Here is a 13,774-nt window from a genome sequence, read left to right as displayed (position 1 = left end):
CCAGCAAGCTTCAAAGAGCAATACAAATGGATGGTGAAGTTTCCTATTGGAATGCATTTGTGTATGGGTGTGTGCTGCTCTGTGTCTGTGCATTAGGCTTTTACCCACCTAAACTGAATTGACAGTTGCCCTGTGACTGGAGATTTGTCTGCATCATACAAAGTGAGAGAGGTGGTTTTAGTTGGGGAAAAAAAGATGTCTAAAAGCGATGGATTTTTCTTCTGAAAAGCCTTGGAAAGATGTGACAGAGATGTCTTCTCTCTCTTTCACTCTCTCTACCTCTGGTCTATCCAGGCCAACCCTAACGAGCTGACCAACGGAGTGATCAACTCTGCCTTCATGCTGCTCTTCAAAGACTCCATTAGGCTGTTTGCTGCTTACAATGAAGGGGTCATCAACCTATTGGGTAACACACCCTCAGACACACACACACACACACACACACACACACATATATATATATACACACACACACACACACACTCTAATAGGGTGAACACAGCCTTGAGCCAACTGATGCTCACTGTGTCAGAAATGAGGTGTAAGTATAGCTACAGTTTATGCATGCACAAAACACACACAGTCATGTATGGCAGATATGTAAACACAAACCCAACACACTCAAACACACAAACACATATGTGCACACAGTCGGGTTGCCATGGCAGCACAGTAGGTTTTGACAAGCTGTCATGTAGCTACTTTGTGCTTCAGTTTGTCTCCAATCAATCATGCACTGATTTTCTTGACTCCTTTCTCTCTTCCTTCCTTCCCTTCAACGCTTCCTTACTTTAATTTTCCTTTTTTTTTTTTTTTTATCTTTATTTCTCTTTTCTGTTTTTATCCTCATCCCTCCCTTCTGTCTCTATAGAGAAATACTTTGACATGAAGAAGAACCAGTGCAAAGATGCTCTGGACATCTACAAGAAATTTCTCTACAGGATGACGAAGCTGTCGGAGTTCCTCAAAGTGGCCGAGGTATATTCACACACTCGCACACAAAAGAACATGCACACACACAGGCATATGGTTTTCCAAGGTTTTTTTTTGTCAATTTTTACCCCCCAGATTTTTTTTCGGAAGAGCAAATTACTATTTTACCGTTTTCCTCAAAATTTCTTGTCAGTTTCTGGTCCTGACCACATCCCCTTAACAAATACAGTGCTCAGCATAAGTGAATACACCCATGCTAAAATTGACTAAAAAAGAGGATTAAAAAAATCATATTTTGGAAATTGATCTTAATGCCTTAATTTAAAAAATGAGGAAAAATCCAACCTTTAAAGACACCAATTTTCTTTGTGAATGAATAATTTACCATAGTAAATAAATACATTTTCTTCCTTAAAATAGAGGGGGCATAAGTATACACACCCCTATGTTAAATTCCCATAGAGGCAGGCAGATTTTTAAAGGCCAGTTATTTCATGGATCCAGGATACTATGCATCCTGATAAAGTTCCCTTGGCCTCCCTTGGAATTAAAATAGCCCCCATCATCACATACCCTTCACCATACCTAGAGATTGGCATGGGGTACTTTCCATAAGATCATCTCTCAATGCAAATCAAACCAGCTATTAGGCTAACTGAAATGAAACCATGCCAATCTCTAGGTATGGTGAAGGGTATGTGATGATGTGGTGCTATTTTAATTCCAAAGGCCAAGGGAACTTTATCAGGATGCATAGTATCCTGGATCCATGAAATAACTGGCCTTTAAAAATAAAACTCTGCCTGCCTCCTATGGGAATTTAACATAAGGGTGTACTTACTTATGCCCCCTGTATTTTAAGAAAGAACATTCATTTATTTACGATACATTATTCATTCACGATGAAAATTTGCGTCTTAAGGGTTGGATTTTTCCGCATTACGGCATTAAGATCAATTTCCAAAAGATGATTTTTTTTAAATCCTCTTTTTAGCCAACTTGAGCATGGGTGTATTCACTTATGCTGAGCACTGTATATTAAAACACATTAACTCAAACGTTCTGAAACGCCACTTTGGATAGGTGTATTTTCCACAAGACCCCATACTGCCACAACTTTTGCTCACACAGCTACTGTACCATATGCAGACATGAGTACCTGACTTACCCTCACTGCCCCACATTTGCTGTGCAGACACATACACACACACATATACATATATATATATATATATATATATATATATATATATATATATATATATATATATCCAAAATAACCCTAAGATGGAGGATGTGGTTAGGCGCTCCGTTAGCTCTCTCTCCCTCTGCTCGCCACACTGCTCCATCTAATCCTCTCTTCTCCCTTTCTCGTCCCCTCTCCTCCTGACAAAGACGGATACTCGTGCGGCTATCCTGCACCCATTGCCCACAGATCATCCCTCTTTCTTTCTTTCTTTCCTCTCGGGCCCTCTTCCTTCCCTCCCTCCCTCCCTCCCTCCTTGTTTCAGCAGACTTGAAACGGGGAGAATCAGCAACTGTCCCATACATTGGTGGTTCACATTCTCTGCATTGATTTACATTCAAATAAATGGTCCCCACAAAAATCCCTTTTGTCTTTTATAATTAGATTTTAAGGTCCCTTGAAAATGAAGTGTGTGTTCTTGTACAGATGCACTTTAAAATCATAGTGCTTAATTAAAAAACATACATTCAGTAAATACACTTATAATGAGTTACTCTGTTTTTATACTACATTTCTAAAACATGTCAAAGCTTTTGTAAGGCTTAACTCTAATCTGGAGTTTCTAAACATATTCCTTCAATCTAAGTGATGACCAGGGTGAAGCTGGTGGGGGGTGGTGTGAAAACTTCGAAAAACAAACCCTAAAAGCATCCAAAGCGTGTGTTGTTTGCACACTCACTGTGATAGGACATATATAGTATATGTTATGTCCATGAATTGACAGCTTTCTCAGTAGATTTTTGCACAACAGTGCACGCAAGCAGGCTGCTGCACATGGCCTTTACCACCCACTGTTCTGCCCACAAGATGCTGGATAGCACAGTGCAGAACTTGCACAGACTGTTACTACTACTAAAAGTTACATTAACACAAAATATATGTAGCTTTTTATAGAGTAGACTCTTGTCTTAAACAGTCATTGTTGTCATTTTCAGAAACAATGCATTGTTGTAAAAACAATCCAGATACAATTCACAGTAGAGGGCCTCTACCACCATCCTTGAAAAGATTATGTACAAATCCATTGCCAGTAGGGCTGCACAATATGAAGAAAAACGATATTTTGTACAGCCATTTTGTTATAATTTAGATGGATCACCCCCAAAACAGGTATAGCGTAGCATATTTCATTCTCCAGATGTACAACATTGAAACAGATCATGGCACCTAGATATGATCTAAAATCAAATTGATTGATTAAAAAAAAAAAAAAAAAAAGAAATTATCAAAATGTACCAAAAAGAATAGCTGTAGATTGTCTTCACTATTCACTTATTCTTATAAAAATCAAACATTCAATACAATGAGAGAGGCCGGCGTGACAGCGTGCCAGCATGGACAACACCAGGACCCTGAAACTGAAGCAGCTAAATGAAATCAGCCATGATTGATTTTAGTAGTATTGACATCCTACTATGACGTGTCAAAATGTCTTCCATGACTTCTAAAAACTTTATCCCGTGTCAACATTGCCCAGTTAGGCTTTTACGTTAACTATCCCTGATTTAATCACTGAAATCAGAAACTTTGAACCTGAACTCATCTGGGCTGTCACTTTTCGATAAATGAAAAGTTTTAATAATTATATTTTGTTTGCCTATTTTGGGATATCATCTATGACAACTTAATGGAAATTAAAAAATCCACAAAACAAAGCTCAAAAGCTAAAGCTAGATGTCTAGAATGGCATATTTTGAAGAAGAGGGAATTCACTTTTATCGACCATTTCATTTTTCTGCTAATAAATCAACGATTTAAAAGGAGTGTTTAAAAAACAAAAGTCATGTTTTAAAATTCCAGCACTTAATGTTCTTTGTGTGTCCTGAAAAGTCACACACACGTTTCCTGTCTGAGTTGTTTTGGAGACGATTTTGCCGTGGCTGTCCTTTTTTTATAAATGTGTTCAATGTTGTCACATCATTAGTCATCAGTCGCCATGCCCGCTCTCCCTCATTGGTCAGACATATTTATCACTGTCCAGTCATCATCGTCTGCATCACTGTGAGGATTGGTTGGTTCATCAGCCAATCCAGATGTCGAAAAACTTTTCCTTGTTTATTTCTGTTGTCGTTTATGTTGACACTGCCGCTGCATGAAGTAATGATTCCCCTGTTTTTTTTTCTTTTTCTCATCTTTTTTTACAAATGGACCCTGCTCCATTTTATCCCACCTACCTTTCTCCCTTTTTATTTTGTTGATTTGTTTGTTTTTGACGACAGCAAGTTGGAATAGATCAGGGTGACATCCCAGATCTCTCACAGGTCAGTGTACATCTCACCTTCCACTTCTTCTTCTCTCTTTTTCTGATTCTCACTCCTTTTCTTGCTTTACTACCTTCTCTGCTTTCCTTCGACACTTGGGTGTGGTTTCATTGCTCCCCCTGTATTCTCACCTGATTTCACCCCCCACATATACCTGTGTTCCCCCTCTTACCACTTGTTCACTCATTCTCTCTACTTCACTCTCCACCCACTCATTTTTATTTCAAACAGCCATCTCGTCTAACCCAATCTTAGTCTAGGCAACTCCCCTCTGGCTTGATTGATTTCCTGCTTTCTCTTTCACTTCTAAACGCACATTATAGATGCAACAACAGGTTTAAACATTGCGCCAGCAGCAGGCCTCCTGCAGGTTGTGTCACGTGGGTTTGAAACCCTGAGCAACTGCGAACAACGAGCTAAGACCTTGGATCTACAAAAATAATAATTGCAACAACAAAGGGCTTGAAAGACAAGACTGCATTGCTACGAGGGAATAGACCACATGGTTTCCTGCTTTCAATCGTCAAGGATTGCCTTTTCATCTTACAGCATTGTGAATTTAGAGGAATCACTTTAAGAATGTTTTTTTTTTTTAATCCTCCTAATGGGTTATGGGAGGACCTAAGAGGGACTATAAATATCCCTGGTTTAGCTGTTACACATCAGGCTGCGAGATTTTATATTTGAAATCAGCCATTTAAAATTCAGCTTACTACTATGAACTGTCATTTTGGGATCTATCAGGTTTAGTGTTGAAATGAATGTGGATTATTCGATGGACAGAAAATGTCATCAACAAAAAGGCTGCAACTAATGATTATTTTAATTATCATTAAATCTGCTGATTGTCTTTTAATAGGTTTCCTAAAGCCCTCGGTAACGTCTTTTAAATGGTTTGTTTAACCGACAGTCCAAAACTCAAAGATATTCACTTTACAATGATAAAAAAACTAATAAAAATAAAGTTGCTTATCGAATGTGAGGTTTGCTGCTTTTTTTCTATTTTATATCATTGTAAATAAAAAATGTGGGCCTTTTTGACAATTGAATACAGTTTTTTGACCAGATTCTGACCTCATTAAACTGGAATTATGCTTATCCAAAGATGCACGTTAACGTCTCTGTGAACCTTGGCAGAACAGGGTGTCATGGGTAACAGTTGCTTGCATAAAAGCGTCAAGCGAATTGATTGGTTGAATCAACTCAAGAGGCAAAATTAAGATGGGGGGGAAAAAAGTAAGCATTGTACATGCAATTTAAAAAAAGAAACCGCAGCATAGCCTACACCAACCCAGAGATCCACATTTAATACACAAGTCATGGTCTCTGCTGTGCTTCAGTCACAGTGTGCCGGCGTCTTAATTTTGAGTGCCAAAAAGAGAGCAGTTCCGTTCTGAGTATCAGCAGACACCCTAAATTTAGCTATCAGAAGCAGGAATCCCTACAAATAACTTACCAATTTATCAATGATGAAAATAATCCTCACTTGCAGCCCTGGGTAGTTTTTTAGGTTTCTGGATACTTTGACCCATACTTATATTGAAAAGTTGGCACTTAAGTGCTTCTCTGCCTGAAAAGCTATTTAAAGACAGATCCAAATGTAACTTTTTACAGCCTCAATGAAATGTGGCCGTGGTCTTGCGTTACTAAAAATCATTGCAATGTGCAAAGCTGTAACTTGACTGTGTGGGTGTTTTACTCATAGTAAAATTGCAAAGTTTGCTGTGGTCGATAAATACACGTTTTTCTTCTCCCTCGTCTGTCGCAGAAAACAAAAGGATCATACATTGTAGGTGGTGGGTTGCATACTGTACTGCTTACCCCCTCCAACCTGCTTAACCCCCCTGCATGAACACCTTATATGCTTGTGTATGTGTGTGTGCAAACAGGCACACTTACACCTCATAGACTGGCAGGCATGCTCTTGTTTTTTCTTTCCTGTGTGGAGCGCTATGGTGTTGAGTACAATGTGTGTGTGTGTGTGTGTTGGTCTCAGGTGGTTGCTTGTATCCCTCCAACACACATACATACACACAAACACACCAAAGTTCACACGCAGAGCTCTGGCACGACTAGCAAAAGGACATGAAACCTCATGAATAGAAAATGAGGCTTCACCTCTCCGCCCCTCCGTCTACATCTGCATGAAAAAATCCATTTCCATCTCATTTAAATTTCACCCTCCTCCCTAGATGTAATTTATTTCATATTTGTCATGCACAACATCATTGCCTCAACATGCATGGCGGAGGTGCTTTAACAGTGAATGACCTGAGCATTAAGCGTGTAATTATTGTAAAGAAAAAAAAGGAAACCGAGAGATAAAAGGGTGAATTCTCTTTTTTCTAATTTCTTTCTACCTCTCCCTGCCTCCCAAAGCTGGCGCTATCGCTGAACGATGTACTGTATCGCTGCACTCACAATATGTCAAAAGGAAGAGACCCGTGTGTGTGTGTGTGTGTGCGCTAATATTGACTGTGCATACACAAGGTCCTCTCTTCACCTATTCAGACCTACTGACCGTTAAAGAAGGTCTCTTTCTCTTCTGCGAGTCTCTGTTTCTTTAACAACCAGGCAACAGTTTGGCAAGAACCCGCCATGTAGCCAGCCGCAAAGGACTCGGAAATCAAAACACTCCCTTGTGTGTGTGTGTGTGTTTCCGTGCATGTCTGCAGCCCTACTGACAGCACAATCTGCATTCTTGTGGATAGAGAGACAGACGTGACGTTGTCGTATTTTGTCAGTGGAAGAATTTCCTCTCTCCGCAGCCAAACGGGAGCCAAAATATGTCTTTCCCTGCATGTTAAGTTGTAGATGGTGCACCAAAGAACCGCTGATTGTAAAGTTAATAATGCAGCTGCCTTGCTCACTTTTGCCTTCTTGTTTCCCCTTGGTTTTTGAGCGTTAACGAGGCACCAAACGAGCACCGAAGACATGTTGTGCAATGTGAACAAGTGGAGTTGAACTTGAATTTGCAGCTGAATTGTGTTTTCTGTAGTAGCATAGCAACAATCCCCAAGTAACCTGATCACTAAGTTGTACTCCAAAATGGTTGAGCTCAAATTTAATGCAGCTGCCTTATGCCATATTACAACAAAGAGTTTTTAGGAGAATCTAAGTAATTAAGAAAAGATTAGCGTTTAATCTCAATCACCATGTGGAATAAATGTGCAGAGATTTGGTTAAACTAGAGCAGAGACATACTGGCAAGTTAGGGGTAAAGAGTGCATCCTGGCACTCATTGTGCAAGTATGATAGGACCTCACCAAGATAAGCGAGGCAAAAAGGCAATACACAGCAAAGGGAAGTTGAATGGGAAAAATGAAAGAAACAGCACAGAAACCATTGCTCTCTGTGTGAAGAAGTGACACGACCACTCCTCCGCTCTCTACCTTTTCCCTTGCTCTTTGTTTTTCCAACCTCCTCCTTTGTTTTCTCTCTCCTTTGAGTCTCCTGCTAACAGTGTGAGTGTTTGCTGCATGTTGCCATGGCTATTCTTGGAGCCTGATGCACTCTGTTACCTTCCTGTGAGACCAACTCTGTGTGTGTGTGTGTCTGTATGTCTGTATGTCTGTGTGTGTACAGAGGTCTTTTTTTGCATATAAGAGAGAGCGAGAAAGAAAGTGTGAAAGCATTCTCAAAGAGTTGAGTTGATTACTGAATGTCTTTCTCCTTTCCTGTGCTCATTTTTATCTCTCTCTCTCAGGCCCCCAGCAGCCTCCTGGAGGCTTTGGAGCAGCACCTGGCCTCTCTGGAGGGCAAGAAGACCAAGGAATTAAATGCAGACACCAGGTAGACATCTAAATTGCCTGCCAGCCAGTTTTGTCCAAACGTATCACCCCCAAACCCTTAAAAGACACGTAAACAAACAAGTAGATTCAAATGGCTGCCTAAATCTGGCTCAAGATCGGTTCAAAAATATTTGAGTTTGTCTTGTGTCTTGCAGAGCGTCCACTCTGTCCAGCGCCGTCTCTACTCTCTCCAGCACCGGCATGTCCTTCAGCCGCATGGACGAGAAGGAGAAGCAGCAGGCCCTGGAGGAGGAACAGGCCAGACTGCAGGCTCTCAAGGTAACAGATTTTAGAATTTTATAACAAATCACCACAGTTTGGGAATGACTGACAGAGGGCACATTCAGATTCAGATTTTGGTCAAACAAAACTAGACATGGTAGCTATCAAACACTTTATAAACTTGTTAGAGAATTAAACCTGGTTATAAGGAAAAGTGTAAAAACAAGTCAAGCATGAAAAGATTTAATGAGATACAGAAACGTTCAGGTTAAGTGCGTGCATACAGGGATTTGATCTTAGGTCATTTAAATTAAACAATCCTATCACAAAAGAAAACACCTCAAAATGACACGTGTAACTGCCGTCATTGCTTCAGATTGAAGACCATGCTGTGACTGTACAAGCAGGGTCACAATATACTTCCAATCTGCAGAAGCTACATGACACTTGAGACCTGACAAATGGCAACAATTTTTGATACAAAAACCAAAACTATATATATAGTGTTGCAATTTGCTGTGCTGTAGAAAATCCGACTGTGCTGTTGCTGATAGATTGCCCAGTCACTTTGCTGTTTGGTGAGTTCTGAACTCCAGATGAGGATAAAGGCCAAGAGTCTCAGTGGCGAGCTGAGCAATAGAAAAGTCAAGTGTAAAATGTGTTGACATTTCTTGCTCCAGCCTTGGGAGTCCTGCCTTACAGCAAACTGTAATAGAGTAAGAGCAGTGAAGCTACAAAACAGGCACATAGCGGTTGTAAGAGTGTGTGTGCATGTTAAGCATGCTTCCATCCTGGCAGAGAAGATACAGTATGTGTCTACTAGTGTTGCCAGTATCTCTGAGTGCTTTGTTGATTTGTGTGTGTGTGTATGAAACATGTGTATACCCTGGCAGATTAGGGCGCACTGTGTACTACCAGTGTGTCTTGGTGTGTTTGTTTGTGCGTGCGGTTGATTGGATTTTAGCACGCTGTTTACTCTGTGCCCTTGGTTGCCCTGTTTCTGCCAAGGTCCACTGATTACCTGTGGGTTCAGTTTGAAGGATAGGGAAGACAAAGTGAGTGAGAACATAACGGAGTAAGAAACGGAGTGAGAGAGAGAGCCGGGGTGAGCAGGGGTAGTCCAGCTGTCTGCACACTCTGGTGTCCATATGGACTCAACACATACACTCTCAGCTACTGTCCAGCTGGGGCCTTAACCCAAACAATAACATCAGTTCCCATTTGTTCCTCGCTACACCGTCAGAATATCAATGAAGAGGACTCGGCCTGGCCGAGGCTGGTACAGCAGGACATCCTGTATATTAATCTGCTCAAAGTCCAAATTCTTTTAAAAGTGGAAGAGGTTGTAAAGTCAATTGGCTCATTTCCGTACCTTCAGAGTTTGAGTTTTTAAACTGAATTAAAACACCTGGGTGCCCATGTACAAATGAAATAGAGAAAGGCACTGTGAGATGCAGCATGTCCGTTCCCTCTGTTGCCATCCATACTGAGAATCTACGCCTTTGTTGCACTGTAAATTGCTTTCCTTACCTACCAAACAGTACGTGTTCTGATTTTTTTTCTGTAACTGTTATTTCCCAGTACATGTTCCAACAATATAAGACACAAATGAATTCATCCCTGTGGAGAAATTAGGCCATTGCAGCAGCAAAAGTCATACGATCCAGTGGGTAATAGGCAGATGGCACAAGAAATAAGCAATAAAACAGCAAGGATGATTTAAATCAATGTATAAATTATGGGATAATACAAAAACAGTGCATGCATGTTTGAACATGTTATATAAACTGCATGGAGAAACAGTATGGATTACTTATAATAGATTTAATGTATTGTATTTACACTCACTCATTCATTATACAAAATGTAAAAAAAAATAAAAATAATCTTACCTGTAGTGCTATTTATCAATCCAGTTTGTTTTGGTGTGAGTCACCCAGTGTTGGAGATATCAGTCGTAGAGATGTCTGCCTTCTCTCCAATACAACAGAACTACATGGCACCTGGCTTGTGGTGTTCAAGTGCCAACGTTTTAAAACGCAACAGCAATGTCTCTTTCCAGAAAGCACTGTTTGTGCTAATTCAAAGTCATTTGCAGGCACAGCCACATCAGACTTTGTATTTCTTGACTTAACCACCATGAGTCAACAAAAAGAAAAGGCAAATTTCAAAACCGATCACTGGATTGTTCTTGACGTTGTTTCAGTTTAGCTTTAGAGGAGGCTGGCCTTTGCTGATGTTTGTTTATCTGTCAGCATTTCAGCTGCACCTGGGTCTCAGCAGGACAGGGTCTTGAGGTTTGAGAGGCTTTTAGCATCACGTCAAAACAGTGCGGGAGAGCTTTTTTGTCACTAGAAACCAATATAATCAAAATACTTTAAACTAATTGTCTGTCATAATATATATTGTGCATGCTGAAAACCACACCACCAGGCAACCATGGCAGAAAAAATGTAGCAAAAAAATTGCCTTTAGAAATTCAATTGGAAGCAGGCCTGGCTTTTAGTCTTACATCTAAAGCCAATAACTATCTTAATATTACTAAATGATACACATTTAAATGTCATCCTTTATGCTTTTATTCATAATGACTCATTGGGCATGTTTGCAATGAGATGCTTGACAGGATCTCCAAACAACAAGAAGCTACAGGAGGACAGCTGGGGGTGTTTTTCTTCTGTGAGAGAATATTTGTATGTTTTGTATTATTTGTATAATTGTCATTGTGCACACCTTAAAGTGAAGACGATATGTTTGTCATTTTCCAGGATTTACCAACTAAAACTCCTATTCATTTCCAGTGGGAAATGACGGTTAATTATTGTTTTCCTGATCACATTGTGGTGTTTTTCTTTCTGTTGTGATCACATTATGGTCTTTTTCTTTTTCTTTTGTGTGTGTGTGTGTGTGTGTGTGTGTGTGTGTGTGTGTGTGTGTGTGTGTGTGTGTGTGTGTGTGTGTGTGTGTGTGTGTGTGTGGTGTGTGTGGTGTGTGTGGTGTGTGTGTGTGTGTGTGTGTCTGTCAGGATCAGCGCCTGAAGGAGATGGGCATGCAGACTCCTCCCTCTGCCTCCCCCAGCAGCCAGTCGATGGGCAGCGCCAACAACAACCACATCACACAAACCCCACAGTTGTTCACCTCCATGCTGTCTGCCAACAGGTACACACGCACCTGTTTGACTCTATATACAATAATATGTTCACCAGTTTAAACCAAGTCAAGTCCTCTAGATCTTGTATAATGTATGAGCACAGATGCATAGATGTTTCTTTTGACTGTTTCACAAATAAAAGCCACATAGTGTTTCACCAGCGGAATGCTTTTAATGTGAACTAGCAGCAGTAGAAAAGCTCAGTTAGCATTAGGGCTGGGCACTATATTGATATTATATCGGTATCCTGATATGAGACTAGATATTGTCTTAGATTTTGGATATCTTTATATGGCAAGTGTTGTGTCTTTTTTGGTCCACTTGGTCATTATAACCACATTATTGATGATTATTAATCAAAACTCGAATTGTGAAAATATTGTGTTAAAGCACCAATTGTCAACCCAACAATATCGGTCAATAATATTCTCTATATTGTAATCAGATTTTCTACATATCGCCCAGTCCTAGTTAGCATTAGGAGTGACTTATTAATACAGCTCTGGTGCTGTGTTAGGAGAGTGAATAGTAAAACAAACTCAAAGTGAGATAGGATTACAAACTGTAACACTTTGTTGCATACATGCTTCATTTCCTGTGAATTGCGCCCCCCGCCACTACCCATGAAAAAGACTATATATAGAGGTATTTACAGAATGTTACAGAACCAATACCATTCATAAAAGGTCTCAAATATGGGGTTGGATTTCATGAAATTCTTAAGGATTTTGACTTCAAAAATGTTGTGGTTATCTTAAATTGAGGAAAGGGGAAACTGACAGCCAGAATGGTAAACATGCAAATCAATACAGACGTATTTAAGTGTCCTGTATGCAAAGAAAAACAAAAACAAATCCTTGTATCACACCCTCCAGCTGTAACAGTTACAGTAAGACTATTTGATCTTTATATGAGAACAGAATTTATACTCAACGTTCGCACACTGTAACACGCTGTGAATTTACTACTCCTAACTGTTTTATTGCTCCATGGAAGTTTTTACAGCCCTTCGGAGAGAGAGGATTCATATTTATCTGTGACAAACGAACATTTTTAGTGGTGACTCTAGCTATTTGTGCGTGATTGATTAAATATGAATGCTCTATCTCCATCTGTCTTTCCATACCTCTCTATTCTGTTTCTATTCATCTCTCGCTGATTTATTTACTTGATTTCTTTCCTTTCTTTCCGTCATTCATCTCTCTGTTTTCTTTATTTTCCTCTCCCCGACATTTTTTCTTATTCTTTTCCCCTTCCATTTTCTCTCCCTTTTTCTCACTTCTTTCTCTATCCTACCTTTTCTGTCTTTCTCCTTCTTACTCTCTCACTATCCCTCTTTCCTCTCTCTCTCTCTCTCTCTCTCTCTCTCTCTCTCTCCCCAGTGTGCCCAATCTGAACAGTGACCTGTTTGATCTTCAGCCGGCCTTCATCCCTGCTGTGCAGAGCACTCCTTCAATCTCCACCGCCAACAGTGCCTGGGGAGGTACGCTACCTACACACACACACACACACACACACACACACACACACACACACACACACACACACACACACACACACACACACACACACACACCTTCAACCTGCACAGACACATATCTGCATTCACACATATATGAAGGCACAGACATAAAAATAAGACAGACACCTGCCTACATGCACACACAATTTAAGTCTGAGCAGAAAGTCAGTATGTCGTCGTTCAAAGTGTGTTTGTCCTTCTGGGGATATTCCCCCTTCTGGCCAGTCATTCACATGTCTGCCCATCTGTCGAGCCATTCATTTGTCTTTTTATGTAAACCATCCATCCACCCATCATCATTTCCTCCTCTACTTCAGAAACTAATGTTGCATTACCCAGCCGGTGTCTTGTGTAGAGACACAGTTAAACAAGGTTTGGGTGCAGGGGTTTACATTGTAAATGCTCGCAGTACTTTTGGAATAATGAATCCTGTAACCAATGTGAGCAGCTTGGAGAAATGTCAGCTGAGTTTCAACCACCCCCTCTCCTCATTTTCTTGTTTGTCAGTGTGGAAAATGTGGCTGCGGAAGAAATGCTGAGCAACGGCATTGACTTTCACATATTAGCTTTGCTATATAGTATATTCCCCCTTCTATTTCTGACATTTCAGCTCAAAAAGTAGTACAAAGATGCATCTGGAAGCACCGT

The 13,774-nt window shown here is 40.3% G+C and overlaps 1 protein-coding gene across 3 annotated transcripts in view; it reads left to right on the top strand.

Annotated features, from left to right (window-relative positions):
• si:ch211-200p22.4 (phosphatidylinositol-binding clathrin assembly protein) overlaps window positions 1-13,774 on the top strand; it is an 86,486-nt gene that overhangs the window by 50,094 nt on the left and 22,618 nt on the right. For all 3 annotated transcript variants that reach the window (XM_028606197.1, XM_028606199.1, XM_028606198.1), the window contains 7 exons: window positions 295-406; window positions 872-978; window positions 4,399-4,440; window positions 8,147-8,232; window positions 8,387-8,510; window positions 11,479-11,612; window positions 12,987-13,087. In XM_028606197.1, coding sequence (XP_028461998.1) covers window positions 295-406; window positions 872-978; window positions 4,399-4,440; window positions 8,147-8,232; window positions 8,387-8,510; window positions 11,479-11,612; window positions 12,987-13,087 — 706 coding nt within the window. The remainder of the gene's footprint in view (window positions 1-294; window positions 407-871; window positions 979-4,398; window positions 4,441-8,146; window positions 8,233-8,386; window positions 8,511-11,478; window positions 11,613-12,986; window positions 13,088-13,774) is intronic.

This window comes from Perca flavescens, chromosome 19 (genome assembly GCF_004354835.1).
Source record: "Perca flavescens isolate YP-PL-M2 chromosome 19, PFLA_1.0, whole genome shotgun sequence".
NCBI lineage: Eukaryota > Metazoa > Chordata > Actinopteri > Perciformes > Percidae > Perca > Perca flavescens.
Note: the sequence above shows the minus strand (reverse complement) of the source record. Positions and strands in the feature narration are given on the sequence as shown.